This window comes from Aquarana catesbeiana, linkage group LG13 (assembly GCF_042186555.1).
Source record: "Aquarana catesbeiana isolate 2022-GZ linkage group LG13, ASM4218655v1, whole genome shotgun sequence".
NCBI classification, from domain to species: Eukaryota; Metazoa; Chordata; class Amphibia; order Anura; family Ranidae; genus Aquarana; species Aquarana catesbeiana.
This window is the reverse complement of record NC_133336.1, coordinates 199,043,629-199,061,128: the sequence shown is the minus strand read 5'-3', so window position 1 is coordinate 199,061,128 and position 17,500 is coordinate 199,043,629. Positions and strand designations below refer to the sequence as shown.

The window sequence follows — 17,500 nt, the reverse complement described above, 5'->3', positions numbered from 1 at the left end:
TTGGGGTGTAATTTCACATATTCCCATGGCATATTTGAGCAATATATCATTTAGTGACAACTTTGTGCAAAAAAAAAAATTTGTCTCTTTCCCGCAACTTGTGTCACAATATAAAATATTCCATGGACTCGACATGACTCTCAGCAAATAGCTTGGGGTGTCTACTTTCCAAAATGGAAAAGAAAATTACTTTGAACCCCCAAACATGGGGGTGGGTGTTTCATTTCTTTTTTCACACAGTATTTGCGCAGCGATTTTTCAAACGCATTTTTTGGGGAAAAAACACACTTTTTTAAATTTAAATGCACTAAAACACACTATATTGCCCAAATGTTTGATGAAATAAAAAAGATGATCTTAGGCCGAGTACATGGATACCAAACATGACATGCTTTAAAATTGCGCACAAACGTGCAGTGGCGACAAACTAAATACATTTTTAAAAGCCTTTAAAAGCCTTTACAGGTTACCACTTTAGATTTACAGAGGAGGTCTACTGCTAAAATTACTGCCCTCGATCTGACGTTCGCGGTGATACCTCACATGCATGGTGCAATTGCTGTTTACATTTGACACCAGACCGCCGCTTGCGGTCGCCTTTGCGCGAGAGCAGGGGGGGACAGGGGTGCTTTTTTTTTTTTTTTTTCTTTATTATTTTTTTGCTTTCTTATCTTATTTTTAAAGTGTTCCTTTCATTTTTTTTTTTTTTAAAGCATTTTTATTGTTATCTCAGGGAATGTAAATATCCCCTATGATAGCAATAGGTAGTGACAGGTACTCTTTTTTGAAAAAATTGGGGTCTATTAGACCCTAGATCTCTCCTCTGCCCTCAAAGCATCTGACCACACCAAGATCGGTGTGATAAAATGCTTTCCCAATTTCCCAATGGCGCTGTTTACATCCGGCGAAATCTAAGTCATGAAATGCTCGTAGCTTCCGGTTTCTTAGGCCATAGAGATGTTTGGAGCCACTCTGGTCTCTGATCAGCTCTATGGTCAGCTGGCTGAATCACTGGCTGCATTCTCAGGTTCCCTGTTGAGACAGGAGAGCCTGAGAAAAACACGGAAGATGGTGGGGGGGGCATTCCCTCCCACTGCTTGTAAAAGCAGTCTAGAGGCTAATTAGCCGCTAGGATTGCTTTTACATGAAAGCCGACCGCTGGCTGAAAAGAATGATACCAAGATGATACCTAAACCTGCAAGCATCATTCTGGTATAACCACTCAAAGTCATGAATGGCATACCTGAAGACAAAAAAATGGTTAACAATAAAGCACAGTAAACGGTAAAGTATAAAAAATTGCATACCTGAAAAGCAAACATGATAAAACATAATAACAATAAAACATTGCAGAATAGAATACAGTAAAAAAGAGCAGAACAATAGAGAGAGAATAGAGAGAGAGAGAACAATAAAACGACAACTATTTTTTTAATATATATATATATATATATATATATATATATTTTTTTTTTTTTTTTTTTTACACTTTTTTTTGTCCAAGTTCGGGTCTCTCAAAATGCGATGGCATCTTGGGAGACCCTGTGAAAGTGCGCCTAGTCTGTGCAATGCTGTACCCTACGCTAATACTCAACTAGTGTATGGTAGCGTTCAAAACATTCACCAATGCAAAGACCAGGATTTGTCAGGACAGGAGGGACAATAATAGCGGGTGTCACGCCTATATCCGCGCTTGCAGCAGACACAACATCTTTTTTGGGGGGTTCGCTGGGTAGGGGTACTCGGGAGGACATAAAAATGCCTCTCATGCAGCCGACTGCATTTGGTTGGGGATGTGAATGGGGGAAGTACGGGCGCTGCAGAAGTGGTGGGTTCCCAATTAGGATTGGCGAATGCAGCAGGAAGGGCATTATGGGCACGACAGGCCTGTGTTTGTCTTCTTCTTGGTGGCAGCGGGACACTACTTGTGCTTGCCACCTCACCAGCTTGAACTGCACTTATGGGACTCGCCACGTCACCACGTGTTACTGCAGTGCTGGTTTGACTATGACCGGGGTGTACTAGGCCGCTGGTGCTTGTCAGTTCACAAAAACGCTACCAAAAAAAACTGTTAGCGATCGCAGGGATCAGGCCTGACTCTGCAAACGCTGCAGTTATGCGTTTAGTGTTTTGTAAGTGACAGTGATCGATCGATACTGCACTTGGGTGGGCCGGGCGGAGGGGCAAAACGCAGGTGCTAGCAGGTATCTGGGTTGATCCCGCTAACACTGCGTTTTTGGGAATCCTAAATTGCTGGGGACACTAGTATAGATCTGGTCAGATCAGATATTGATCCGTTCAGATACTATACCACTAAGGGAGGCGTATGCTGCGTGCGTGGGTGTTAGCGGTAGTACTGGCGCTAACCTGACGCTGCCTGGGGCTGGTGCTTGCCAGTTCACGAAAACGCTACCAAAAAAAAACTGTTAGTGATTGCAGGGATCAGGCCTGACTCTGCGAACGCTGCAGTTATGCGTTTAGTGTTTTGTAAGTGACAGTGATCGATCGATACTGCACTTGGGTGGGCTGGGCTGGGCCAGGCGGAGGGGCAAAACACAGGTGCTAGCAGGTATCTGGGCTGAACCCGCTAACACTGCGTTTTTGGGAACCCTAAACTGCTGGGGACGCTAGTATAGATCTGGTCAGATCAGATATTGATCCGTTCAGATACTATACCACTAAGGGAGGCGTATGCTGCGTGCGTGGGTGTTAGCGGTACTGGCGCTAATCTGACGCTGCCTGGGGCGACGCATATCACCGCCAGGCGATCAGGGGGCTAAACCTTTATTCGGTAATAAACGGCGGGTGCCCTGACACTAAAAGTAAACGAACTAACCAGCGTCACCCGTAACAGTTATACAGTGGTGAAAGGGTTAACTAGGGGGCAATCAAGGGGTTAAAAAATTTATTAGGTAGTATATGGGGGTCCCTGTTGCTATAAAACGCTGACGGCGAACCTAAATATTTACCTCCTTAACTAGCGTCACCAGTGACACTAATACAGCGATCAGAAAAATGATCGCTTAGCGACACTGGCGACGGGGGGTGATCAAGGGGTTAAAACTTTATTAGGGGGGTTAGGGGGGTACCCTAGACCTAAAGGGGGCTGACAGTAACTGTCCCACCACACTAACTGTCACAAACTGACACCATGCAGTAATCAGAAAAAAAAAAAACTGCTTGGTGTCAGTGTGACAGGGGGGGGAGGGGTGATTGGGGGGTGGTCGGGGGGGGGATCGTGGGGGTAAAGGGGGGTGTATTGTGTGCCTGGCATGTTCTACTGTGTGTGTGTGTAGTGTTTTCACTCACAGTGCAGTCTTCTCTCCTCGGCGCCGGAACGGAAAATACCGAGCCGAGATGACATAATTTCCTTTCCTCTGTTTAGCATACAGCAGCAAAGGAATGATCTAATTGGCCGGCGGCAATCGCGAGGGGGGGGGCCACGAATGGATGGTCTCCCCCTCACCTCCGATCGCCGCTGGACAAAAGCAGACCGCCTCGAGCACCGGGGGGGGGGGGGGTGTGTCCGATCGGACCCCCTGCCCGCGAGAGGCAGATCACGTACATGTACGTGATTCTGCCTGCCCGTGCCACCTTGCCGACGTACATCGGCGTGAGGCGGTCCTTAAGTGGTTAAATACGGCCAGATTCATTAAAAGCTCATGCTTTATGCAGATGACACCATGCTGTTACTAGGCTGCTATCAATCTATCCGACCAGGACCTGAGACACCGGCTGGAGCTGGTGTGCTTGTCCCCGTCGCTGGAAAGAACTTGTTCAGGTAAGTAAAAGGGGGGCTCTGAGGGGCTGCTGCATCACAAAAGGTTTGTCACCTTAATGTTTACAACCCCTTTAAAATGGAGGGCTAGTGAAAGTGGCAGCTGCAGCCAGGTGGATTGGCAGTGCCTGAAGAGGTGGTGCTGGGATCAGTAGCCACACGAGTGATGAAAGCTGAGCACTGAACTTTTGCTACATAACTAAGGGCCCTCGGGTTCCTTCCTACAAAGAGCTATTGCTTTTAAATCTGACTGAGTGCTTTGTCAGATTTTCAAAGTGTCTCAGCTGGGTTCTGCAAGCAACTGAGTGCTGGTGGAAGAAGTGGAGCATGTATAGAGACATATATATATCTATAGATATATATATATATATATATATATATATATATATATATATATATCTATATATATATATATGACTGTATATAGGAAGAGTTGTCCCTGAACTATCCCAGTTATTATCCCTCAATAAAACAAAAACAAAAAAACAGATTGTTCTCTGACTTTGGAAATAAGGTGGAAATTCAGTGTGCCTGGCTGTGCAGGGTGGGGGATTCCAGTTATCTGCGGCCCTTAAGGTGGTGCGCTACAGAAGTAACATATTGTTTTAATAATCAGACATTCATTTTGTTTATTAGGTGTGCTCTTTGATACACAAAGTACGGAAAACAAGGAGCAAATACCATTTAAGATTGGAGGAAATATTACTTTGACTGTGCCAGCAGAAGATAATGCCGTCATAGAGGTGGAAAGGGTGTCCTGGGCAAAGAAAGACAATGCTCTTTTCAAAACCTCTAAGAACAATCCTATTGCTTTTCTAAATGAACAATATAAACCAAGAGTTTATTCCTGTAATGAATCTTCAATCACAATATTTCCCGCAACCAGAGAAGATGAAGGAATGTACACAGCACAAATACGTTATAGGAATACATCTACAAACAACACATTTTCAAAAACTAAATGGTATTATGTTGTAAAACTTCCTGGTGAGTAATCATTTTGAAAACCTAAATACAACACAAACAATGTGTAATTTTAATCAAGAAGGTTAAAATAATTTATGTACTTTGGAGTTTATTAGGCATGAATATACAGAGCATAGCCATTGAGTATTGCCTTTACCTTCTCACCATGTAAAGACACCTTGAATAGTGGAAGGAAAAAAAAAACGAGCTTCCTTTTTTCCTTTCTTAGTCGTAAGCTTCTCACTGTAACCTCTGTCTTTCCAGCTCTTTAAACTAACCTACAGCTCTGTCCTCAATCTATCCTCCTTTTCTAGGATGCTACAATGAGGAACTATGACTGCCATCCCATTTCCTCATTATAGCCTCCTCTTCTCCTCCCAACTACTCAGCTCATTATTCTACCCTCTTTATACTTCCCAGCAACCTGTTCCTCACTACAACTTTCCATCCTACTCTCAGCTCATTACCCTCCGCTCTCTATACTTTCAAGCTACTCACTACACCTTCCCCTCCTCTTACCAGTCCTCACTACAATCTCCTTCCCTCTTCTTAGCTCTTCACTATAACCTCACTTCCTCTTCTCAGGTCCATACTTCCTAGCTCCCCACTACAGTCTCCCCTTCTTTTACCATCACCTTACTACAACCTCCCCACCTCTTATTAGTGCCTCACTACAACCTTCAATCTTCCTCTCTCCATTTCTCACTACAACCTCCACTCCTCCTCTTAGCTCCTGACTACAACCTCCCCTCCTTTTATTCTCAGATCCATAATACAACCTCCTGTCCTCTTCTCAGTTCTTCACTACAATCTCCCCTCTCTACTCAGCTCCTCACTACAACCTCCCCTCTATTCTCAGCTCCTCACTACAACCTCCTATCCTCTTCTCCGCTCCTCACTACAGCCTCCCCTCTCTACTCAGCTCCTCACTACAACCTCCTGTCCTCTTCTCCGCTCCTCACTACAGCCTCCCCTCTCTACTCAGCTCCTCACTACAACCTCCTGTCATCTTGTCCGCTCCTCACTACAGCCTCCCCTCGCTACTCTGCTCCTCACTACAACCTCCTGTCCTCTTCTCCGCTCCTCACTACAGCCTCCCCTCTCTACTCAGCTCCTCACTACAACCTCCTGTCATCTTCTCCACTCCCCACTACAACCTCCCCTCTCTTCTCAGTGCTTTGATATAACCTCCCCTCCTCTTCTCAGCTCCTCACTACAGCCTCCCCTCTCTTCTCCGCTCCTCACTACAACCTCCCCTCTCTTCTTTGCTCCTCACTACAACCTCCGGTCCTCTTCTCAGCTCCTCACTACAACCTCCTATCCTCTTCTCCGCTCCTCACTACAGCCTCACCTCTCTACTCAGCTCCTCACTACAACCTCCCGCCCTCTTCTCAGCTCCTCTTTTCAACTTCCCCTCATCTTCTCAACTCCTCACTACAACCTTCCCTTTTCCTTTCTGCTCCTCACTATAACCTCCCCTCCTCTTCTCAGCGCCTCACTATAACCTCCCTTCTCTTCTCTGTTCTTCACTACAACCTCCCCTCTCTTCTTTGCTCCTCACTACAACCTCCCGTCCTCTTCTCAGCTCCTCGCTACACCCTCCCCTCCTCTTCTCATCTCCTTACTACAACCTCCCCTCTCTTTTCAGCTCTTTACTACAACCTCCCGCCCTCTTCTCAACTCCTCTTTTCAACTTCCCCTCATCTTCTCAACTCCTCATTACAACCTCCCCTTTCTTTTCTGCTCCTCACTATAACCTCCCCTCCTCTTCTCAGCACCTCACTATAACCTCCCTTCTCTTCTCTGCTCTTCACTACAACCTCCCCTCTCTTCTCAGTTCCTCACAACTTCCCCTCATCTTTTCAGCTCCTCACTACAACCTCCTGTCCTCTTCTCAGCTCCTCACTACAACCTCCTGTCCTCTTCTCAGCTCCTCACTACAACTTCCCCTCATCTATTCAGCTCCCCAATACACCCTTCTGTCCTCTACTTTGCTCCTCACTACAACCTCCCCTCCTTTCTTACCTCCTCACCTTAACCTCTCTTCTCTTCTCTGCTCTTCACCGCAACCTCCCCTCATCTTTTCAGCTCCTCACTACAACCTCCCATCCTCTTCTCCGCTCTTCACTACAACCTCCCCTCATCTTCTCAGCTCCTCACTAAAACCTCCAGTTCTCTTCCCAGCTTCTCACTACAACCTCCCCATACTCTTCACAGCTCCTCACTACAACATCCTGTTCTCTTCTGAGCTCCTCATAACAACCTCCCCACCTTTTTCCAGTTCCTCACATAGGCTTTCCCTCCTCTTCCTATCTTCTCTCTGCAGCCTCATCTTTCCAGCACCTCACTAATGATGCAATAAATTGAGACTTATTACTTGTGATAATTTTACAAAATTTTGATTAAATGCATCAGAGTCATGCATTTAATGGGGATAGGAAGAAATTAAATTATAACTAAAGACAAAACCTTTTGTCTTAGTTTTCGAGTGGAGAAGGATTAGAACCCCTGTCAGGTTTGTATTGCTTTCTGTGCCCTTGAGGGAAATCCACCCTCTCTATTTGTCCTGTAAACACTTATGATTGATAGTAAAAGACAAAAATCCCAAATTTTGGGTTGTCCCCAAAACAGTAATGCCCTGTACACACGGTCGGACATTGATCGGACATTTCGACAACAAAATCCATGGATTTTTTCTGACGGATGTTGGCTCAAACTTGTCTTGCATACACATGGTCACACAAAGTTGTCGGAAAATCCGATCGTTCTGAATGCGGTGACGTAAAACACGTACGTCGGGACTATAAACGGGGCAGTAGCCAATAGCTTTCGTCTCTTAATTTATTCTGAGCATGCGTGGCACTTTGTGCGTCGGATTTGTGTACACACGTTCGGAATTTTATAGCAAGCTCTCAAAACTTTGTGTGTCGGAAATTCCGATGGAAAATGTGTGATGGAGCCTACACAAGGTCGTCGGAATTTCCGACAACAAGGTCCTATCGACACATTTTCCGTCGGAAAATCCGACCGTGTGTACAGGGCATTAGAGTTAGGACATCTTCCAATGGGGGACACTAGGTCTGGTGACAACAGAGATCCCCTCATTTTGAAGGGATTTGTGCCCATTTCCTCTGTTGGTTATTGGACAGGAAGTGAAGGAAATTTTTCCCAATGGGACACAGATGACAAAAACTGACAGGTGTTAGAGCCCTCCCTTACTCTATCCAAAATGAAGAAAAACTTTTTGCCTTTAGTTTTGATGGATTTTTAAGAGACGCTGTTACCTGGCTCAATTACTGTTGAGCAAACTGTCAGTGTGAAAAAAGCCACCCACACCAAACCCACTGACACCTTCCTTCTATTTGCTCCCCCACTCCTTACTACTTCATTATAGCTGGCACTAAAATCCTTGGTTTATTTGGTGTCAAAAAAAGAAGGGAGAAGGTGATGTCACTCCCTCTATCATGTGCCATTGGCTGCTGGACCCGAGCATTGTTACATGGGAGGAGATCACATGATTCCAATACCTGGATGAACAGGGTATAATTTTTTTTTGTTGTTCATTTTTATCATTTTTGATTGCAACTTATATATGAGATGGTGTAGGAGAACTCACATCTTTGAAGATACTAGTCCCTTCAGTGATCATATGCTATGGTATGGCCACTATAGAGATGACCTAGTGCAGACATGGTACATTAAAACAGATAGGTGCTATTGTTGAATTTTGGAATAATAATGAACTATGTCCCTCTGTGCTTATAAGCCCAGCTGCCAGTCACTGTAATTGGTGCAGTTGGACCTCTCCTTTCAAACTTCATCCATTGCAAGTGGAATCCCGCTGTGCTCATTACAGTGGAAAGTAGGCCTATACCCTTCGAGTGCGTATCTTTTTGAGGTGCGGGGAGGGAGGGGGGTTGGTGGTGATTTTAGGAAATAAGGGGCCCACCCTTGTGATATTTGCTCTGGGTTCATATATTTCTTAAAGCAGAACTAAACCCTCCTATGCTTTTCAGCCAAGGAAGCTGCCATGGTAGCCTCTGTTTGATCTGCAACTGTCATGGTGCTGCACATGTGATCACTTATGACACCAGTTATTTGATGGTTTGACAGTTTGGTTGAGGGCACAAGCAAATGTGACAGTTAGCTTTCCCGGCATGCCGGAAATGTAACCATTTTTTGGCAACTGTCATATCGATGGGTTTAGGTCCACTTTAAAGCCCAATTCATTTTTTTTTCAATTTAAAACAGCTAAATAAGTAATCAAAACAAAAGGTGTGCAAAGCCTTAGTCATGGGCGTCCGCATGGGGGGGCACTTTACAGTCATGGGCGTCTGCATGGGGGCGCAAGTGCCACCCCTGGAGGAAGGTGTCCGCACACGGACACTCAGTGCCAATCCTGGGCAAGTCCCCAGGGTTCACTGAGCCTAGGCACCTCAAGCTGTGGCAACGGGGGGGGGGGGACCAAAGCTGTGGCAGTCACTTACTGTTACATTCAGCAGCAGGGGCTCCGCCTGACTCCCTCGAATCTCTTATTGCACCGTCTGCTGGGCTCTCTGCTGCCCGCTGATCTGGTTGCTAGACTCGCCTGCCGCCTGGTGTCTAGCAACCAGTGACGTCAGGTCATGAGGCCGAGGTGAGGCCCCAGCATTCAGAGCAGAGGAGGAACTTCTTCCTCCTTCACGCCTGGTCATTTTTACCTCCTCCATCTTCTCCAGGCAGCGTAGCTCAGAGCCTGAACGAAGGAAGGGAGAATGCCTAAAGAGCCGAGTGTGAGCTGTCCACCTACACCAGCACCTGCCTGAGGGGAGGCAGTCTGTATCCATGTTCTGGAGCTCATCTAACAGCACTACTTGTATAATTGCGGTCAAGGTGTTAACTTAATTATTTTATGATAGATATGCGGGAGGTATCATTGCTAACCTTCTAAAAATGCTTTTTACCTGGTTGTAATGCTGACCCATGGGTCTGAATGCTTTCTAAGCCAGAGCCTGTATGCAGATTAGAAAAGTTTAAGGAAAGTTAAAAATTCTTATCTGCATACCTCCTCCAGGTTAATGAATATAAATATTGGAACAACAGAGCCATGGTGCTGGCATTTTCAGAAAGAAAAGTCAGTAGTGGAAACCTATGTAAACATAAAAACCGATTAGAAATTGCTCATCAGACAATGGCAGCTTGATCCCTCTATTAAGCATCAGGTTTCTCAAACCTTTGCATGCCTGTGCCTTATGTGATAATGACTAAGACTCCTCCCCTTCCTTACATTGTCAAAAAGGGGTGGGGCATTGATGACCTTAAAATGATGCCCCCCCTAAAAAAAAGTTCTGCGGACGCCAATGCTTACAGTTGCTTTTCTTTTGAAAGCCGCCACAGTAGAAAAGCCTGTCCTCGTCAGTAGGCTGCAGAGTAGGACCCTTGATCTCTGTGTGGAAGCAGTGGTATCTCTGTAGAGGTGTGACATACTCCCAGCTGAGTCAGAGCAGGACTCTACAGTGACCAGGAAGCATGAGCTTCTTTGACTGGAGAGCTCTAGCTTTGACTCAACAGGGGACATGTAGTAGGACCTCTGCAAAGAGACATATGACAGAACGCTTCTCAGTGTTTTAGAATTGTTTGCCCTTGCTCTCAAAACTAATACATTCTCCCTTTTTTCATGTCTAAAATGAAGAGGATGAAACAGAAGTGGTAGAGCCAAAGGTTACACCGGGGTATAATCATACTTATAATGATCCACCTTCCAGTAAGTATGGATGGGAATCTCTTGTTTTTTAGAGAACACAAATGAAATAATCAAACTGTTAAAAATCGTTTCTTTCCCTGATAGCCAAATAAACACATTTTGTGGCTTTCTAATTTTTGTGAATATTTGAAACCTGTGGAGCCGCTCGACTCCTAGCATGTATTGGGGTACAGTTCATAGCTGTACAACTGCCTCCGGCCAATACAATAGATTTTTTTTTCTTTCTTATGTAACGCTACCCCTGTGAGAGCCGCTTAAAGATTCAGTACCCCACTGGTTGCCTTGACCTAGCAAGTCCACCGACACTTCTGACACCCTGGTTTCTGACATTTTCGTGGTAAACAAAGAAACTTAAAGGCACACACATGTAAAGTAAACCAGTTAGATTTGTTTACTGACAGATTAATGGTAAATTAATTCAGCAACAAAGCATGTGTAACATACAAGTAATTAGTAGGGATGAGCCCGTGGTTCGAGTCAAACGTAAAATTGACTCGAACGTTGGGTGTTTGTTCTAGAAACGAACCGAACATATGGGGTGTTCGCGGGAAATTCGAGCACTGCGGAACGCCCCATAATGCACTGCGAGATCTCAGTGCTTTGCTGTATGATGATTGGCCAAAGCATGCACCTGACCTACATGCTTTGGCCAATTACAGCGCAGTCTGCTGAGAGAGCCATAATTGGTCAAAGGCAGGGTGCCTTTGGCCAATCATGGCTCAGGGGGACTAAGTCAATGCCCCACACTATATAAGACTGCCTACATAGCGGCCATGTATAGTGTGTGGACGGAGATAGATTAGGCTAGATTAGGCAGGCAGGTTAGTTAGTGGCAGTGTATTTGATATATATATATACAGTCTAGTATGCGTGTGTATATCTATCTATCTATCTATATATATATCTATAGATATAGATATATATATATATATATATATATATATATATATATATATATATATATATATATACTCTGCATTTAGTGTAGACTAGATATTCAGTGTAGATTCTCTATATTCAGTCAATGCAGGCAGTGTAGGTTATATGAGGTAAAAATAGTGTAGCGTTCTAAAGTGCAAATGCCGGAGTACAATAGTATGTGACTACACAGTGTATAGTGGCATGGGTGTAAAAGTTCAAATACCAATACATGTAGTGAAATGTAATAAAATTACACAATGTTACAAATGTATTTTTAATTATAAAAAAGAGTATGCAAAACACGGGAAGTGCATGCATCCAAGGGTGGGAAAACGGAGATAAATCATAAGAAATAAAGTCCACGAGAAATAAAGTGGTAGACAGGATGTGCTTCTTTCTGTTGGGTTGATACCAAAATAGTGGACAGTAAAAACAAGTTGTCTGTAGTAGTTCTAGAAAGATAAGATAGGTACTCTTACCAGCTGTTCTGGACCCACATGTTATACAACAGTGGGTCGGAAGGGCTTGTGATCCAGCAGGATCTAAGTCAGGTGTTGTATGCAGGAGGTGGATCCGATGAGGGGTCCTCAACTTCCTGTAGTGATCTAATATGTGTAGTAGTATAATTAATTTAGTAAGTACTCTTCCGCAGCAACCCAATTCTTCCAGAGAGATGCACTTTATTGACTTCCAACACAGAACAAGGTCCAAAGTCCACAGATGACAAAAATTCCAACAGGGTAACTATAACTTAGAGTCCCATATTCCTAGATTTGTGCCTTCATAATTAAAAAACAGACAGAGAATCCTAAACTATAGACTAAATGCCATGTTATTTTCACTAGACACTGAATGGCTGAGCAATTTGATTGGCCGTTTCAGTTTAGGACTTTGATTTGCTTTAGTCTTTCAGACAGACAACCACCCCCAGCCGTGAACAGCTGTAGTCATAAACCGCCCCAATTTGCACTCCCGCATATCAATATCAACAAGTGCCCTTAGATATGTGTAATTAGATTAGATTAACAGATACCACCTGAACACCCTTTGAAATGTTCAAATAGACTTGCATAAGATTAACACATCAAAGGGTCTTCAGCTGTCCCCTTGCTATGTTAAAATTCAGTTGGCTCGGACAAATCAACCATTGTCAATTGAATTCTGGCCTGGTCAATATTGACTGTATGTGTACATACATATAATAATATAATGTCCCACATAAATCGGTGAACATATTACAACATATACAACACTTCCCAGCAGCGAACTCCAAGGGCACTGTGGTATTCCGCTAGGTGTACCTCAAGACAACTCCTTGTGGGCTCCAACGAACAAACATAGGAAAAAAAAGGAGGGCTCCAAATAGTGCAGGTCAAACCAATAGGTTTATTGGAATATATCAAAATGACAAGAATTAAAAGTGATCACAAAATCATAAAAAGTAGATAAAAAGCAATGTGGGGTGCAGTAAATGGGCTAGCATGGCCCATGGCTATATAACACTAATGATTGGGGATGGGGAAATGGGAAAAAAGCAAGTGCTGTGTAAGCTATTGATCAGTCTGAATACTGATCATCCTCTGACCACACACCAGATGCGGTGTTATTGCTGTAACCCGGATAATATGTGAATCAAAAAAGGGGGACCAATAGGGAAGGGTAGGGGAGGATGCTCTTGATATATAGAATATCAAGTGGAAAAGCGGTTACTTAGGCAATGATTGACCAGAGATAATTGCATAAAAATACTCAATTTATTAAATGATTTAAAATCCACAAATTGTGTTAGAGGCAAACAAAGAGGACATGCTGACATTATGAATATGGTACAAAAAACAACAAAAGTTCCAAGGTATGGCTATACCTTAGGCAACATTAAAAACGAACACACATACAAGACGACACCGACACGGTCCGGACTTCAATATGCTGTTCGGCAGCTATTGGGTCGAAATTAGTATGGACAAGCACAATGGCTAGACCGTCAAATTAATGGTATAGATTTGAGTTATGCTGCCGAGAAGCATATATGGGAGGCGGGGAGGGAGGAAGGAGAAGGAACTGTAGGGGGTCGTTGGGGTTGATGGCTTGACAGCCGGCTGTCAGGAGGGACGGTTGACGTAAATAAAGTTCCTAGCTGTGTCCAGCTGTGGCGGATTAATTGTTGTTGTTGCACTTGATGTATTGAGAATGTATAGCTAAGTACACTTATTGGTCAAGATAGTCTGCTAAGGAGATGTACATAGCTCAGGTCACCACATCGTCCGGAACACACTTCCAATAGTAAAGCACTGCTCACAAACATAGGATTTGAGTGTAGAGCCGATAATAGTGACAGCTGTATAGACAGTTGGCAGCAGTGCTTATAATATAGTAAGGCAGAAGTATGGTTGTTTCCGCTCATACGTTACCACTCTACTCGGTTCAATGAAGGGAGAGGGAGCCCCGGACACTCTGGAAACAAATCCTCTTCAGTGATGAATGGAGTTCCGCAGGCTTCGTATGAGCGGCTGGTGGTAAGGATCAAGTACTGTGCCTTTAGTTTCGTGGTGGATAGGCGTCCGTCTCCTGCCTGGCCGGTCAGGCTTCCTGGATCATAGCCCGTGTGTGGTGCTTGACACCCAGCTGATAATCTCAGCTGTTCCGCTCCTCACAACCCGCCTGGTGGAGCGTGGCGGCGTCGTGATGACGTCAACGCGTTTCGCTGTACTTGGTAGCGTAGCTTCTTCCTGGACGTTTGATTGGTTAGGCCAACGCAAACGTTATATTGTGTGCTTGGCAACCGTATAACCAAGCAGCTGTGTGATTAAACATTAAACGTTGTCCTTTGCCATAGTGTGATACGGAGCAAACGTCCATTTGTTATTGGTAATTATCTTCAAAGTCAAATATAGCCAAGACATGCTTCTATCAGGAAACATTTACTATATTTTTAAGTACTTAATAAGACATTTTGGACGATATGCTATATGTAGGGGGAAGAAAACATAGTAAAGGGAGTGCGGACTGCTGCTGGTTTAAAGGAGGGGGAGAAGGAAAAAACATACAGTCACACAGAGTATCACATTGTGGAACAGTGAAGACAGATAAGGGGCTCGGGGCCAATTTTAAGAAGTAGTCATTTAGAGAGATGGTTCACACCTTCTGCTGCATTATTAAGGATGCGTAATTGGTGCACGTAAAGGTCATTTATGCCCTATGAATAGGGTCACTTTGCTCTTGGGTGATCATTAATGCTCTAAAAAAGGTTGTAAATTCAGCTCGGTGTTAAGGCCTAGGGGGACAAGGGACTTTAGCCGGTACACCCAGCGCTTTTCTTTTTGTAGTAGCACCCGGTCAAAATCGCCTCGTCGACTTGACAGCTTGAGTGCATATATACCTTTTACCTGCATACCTTTGACGTTTCTGTCATGTTTTATTGCAAAGTGTTTGGCTAACGGTTTATCCGGAATTTTTTCTTTGTCTTTGATCTCCCTTAGGTGCTCACCAATACGGACTTTAAGGGGTCTTTTGGTCTTACCCACATAAATTTTCGGACAGGGGCAAGTTATCATATATATGACCCTAGACGTAGAACAATTAATCAAGTCTCGTATAGGCTAATTACTACCTTTGGTCCCCAATGGATGGAGGTTCGCTCCATATTGGAAAAACACTGGGGGGTCCTCGCCATCTCACCAACTCTGCTTAATATAGTTGGCACTTCACCAAAGTTGGTGGCCCGCCGAGCTAAAAACCTGGGAGACCTGCTGGTCAAATCCGAATTTACTAAAATGCCTGACTCCAACTGGCTAACCAACTACCCACGTAGTAAAGGGATGTTCCCTTGCAATAAATGCCAGATCTGTCCACTTGTCCATAGAACAGCTACTTTTTCTGACTCCTTGGGACAAAAAAACTACCAAATACGAGACTTGATTAATTGTTCTACGTCTAGGGTCATATATATGATAACTTGCCCCTGTCCGAAAATTTATGTGGGTAAGACCAAAAGACCCCTTAAAGTCCGTATTGGTGAGCACCTAAGGGAGATCAAAGACAAAGAAAAAATTCCGGATAAACCGTTAGCCAAACACTTTGCAATAAAACATGACAGAAACGTCAAAGGTATGCAGGTAAAAGGTATATATGCACTCAAGCTGTCAAGTCGACGAGGCGATTTTGACCGGGTGCTACTACAAAAAGAAAAGCGCTGGGTGTACCGGCTAAAGTCCCTTGTCCCCCTAGGCCTTAACACCGAGCTGAATTTACAACCTTTTTTAGAGCATTAATGATCACCCAAGAGCAAAGTGACCCTATTCATAGGGCATAAATGACCTTTACGTGCACCAATTACGCATCCTTAATAATGCAGCAGAAGGTGTGAACCATCTCTCTAAATGACTACTTCTTAAAATTGGCCCCGAGCCCCTTATCTGTCTTCACTGTTCCACAATGTGATACTCTGTGTGACTGTATGTTTTTTCCTTCTCCCCCTCCTTTAAACCAGCAGCAGTCCGCACTCCCTTTACTATGTTTTCTTCCCCCTACATATAGCATATCGTCCAAAATGTCTTATTAAGTACTTAAAAATATAGTAAATGTTTCCTGATAGAAGCATGTCTTGGCTATATTTGACTTTGAAGATAATTACCAATAACAAATGGACGTTTGCTCCGTATCACACTATGGCAAAGGACAACGTTTAATGTTTAATCACACAGCTGCTTGGTTATACGGTTGCCAAGCACACAATATAACGTTTGCGTTGGCCTAACCAATCAAACGTCCAGGAAGAAGCTACGCTACCAAGTACAGCGAAACGCGTTGACGTCATCACGACGCCGCCACGCTCCACCAGGCGGGTTGTGAGGAGCGGAACAGCTGAGATTATCAGCTGGGTGTCAAGCACCACACACGGGCTATGATCCAGGAAGCCTGACCGGCCAGGCAGGAGACGGACGCCTATCCACCACGAAACTAAAGGCACAGTACTTGATCCTTACCACCAGCCGCTCATACGAAGCCTGCGGAACTCCATTCATCACTGAAGAGGATTTGTTTCCAGAGTGTCCGGGGCTCCCTCTCCCTTCATTGAACCGAGTAGAGTGGTAACGTATGAGCGGAAACAACCATACTTCTGCCTTACTATATTATAAGCACTGCTGCCAACTGTCTATACAGCTGTCACTATTATCGGCTCTACACTCAAATCCTATGTTTGTGAGCAGTGCTTTACTATTGGAAGTGTGTTCCGGACGATGTGGTGACCTGAGCTATGTACATCTCCTTAGCAGACTATCTTGACCAATAAGTGTACTTAGCTATACATTCTCAATACATCAAGTGCAACAACAACAATTAATCCGCCACAGCTGGACACAGCTAGGAACTTTATTTACGTCAACCATCCCTCCTGACAGCCGGCTGTCAAGCCATCAACCCCAACGACCCCCTACAGTTCCTTCTCCTTCCTCCCTCCCCGCCTCCCATATATGCTTCTCGGCAGCATAACTCAAATCTATACCATTAATTTGACGGTCTAGCCATTGTGCTTGTCCATACTAATTTCGACCCAATAGCTGCCGAACAGCATATTGAAGTCCGGACCGTGTCGGTGTCGTCTTGTATGTGTGTTCGTTTTTAATGTTGCCTAAGGTATAGCCATACCTTGGAACTTTTGTTGTTTTTTGTACCATATTCATACTGTCAGCATGTCCTCTTTGTTTGCCTCTAACACAATTTGTGGATTTTAAATCATTTAATAAATTGAGTATTTTTATGCAATTATCTCTGGTCAATCATTGCCTAAGTAACCGCTTTTCCACTTGATATTCTATATATCAAGAGCATCCTCCCCTACCCTTCCCTATTGGTCCCCCTTTTTTGATTCCCATGGCTATATAACCCATGGTAACCCATGGCCCATGGCTATATAACAGCTGTCACCGCGAAAAGGCTGCAGTCAGTGGCAAGGAGGCAGCGTTTTCCTGTTTTGTTTTTTTTCAGGACCGTCGGTGTCGTGTTTGATGATAGATTTACATCGCGGGAGACTTTTTTTTAATAAAGGAATTGTCAAAAACTGTCTGCTGTCGTGTTTACTTTTTTGACAC

At 44.2% G+C, this 17,500-nt stretch overlaps 1 protein-coding gene across 1 annotated transcript in view; it reads left to right on the top strand.

Annotated features, from left to right (window-relative positions):
- Positions 1-17,500, top strand: part of LOC141117607 (uncharacterized) — a 116,185-nt gene that overhangs the window by 38,212 nt on the left and 60,473 nt on the right. Inside the window, exons 3-4 of the mRNA XM_073610540.1 lie at positions 4,415-4,765; positions 10,416-10,487. Of these exons, the coding sequence (XP_073466641.1) occupies positions 4,415-4,765; positions 10,416-10,487 (423 nt within the window). The remainder of the gene's footprint in view (positions 1-4,414; positions 4,766-10,415; positions 10,488-17,500) is intronic.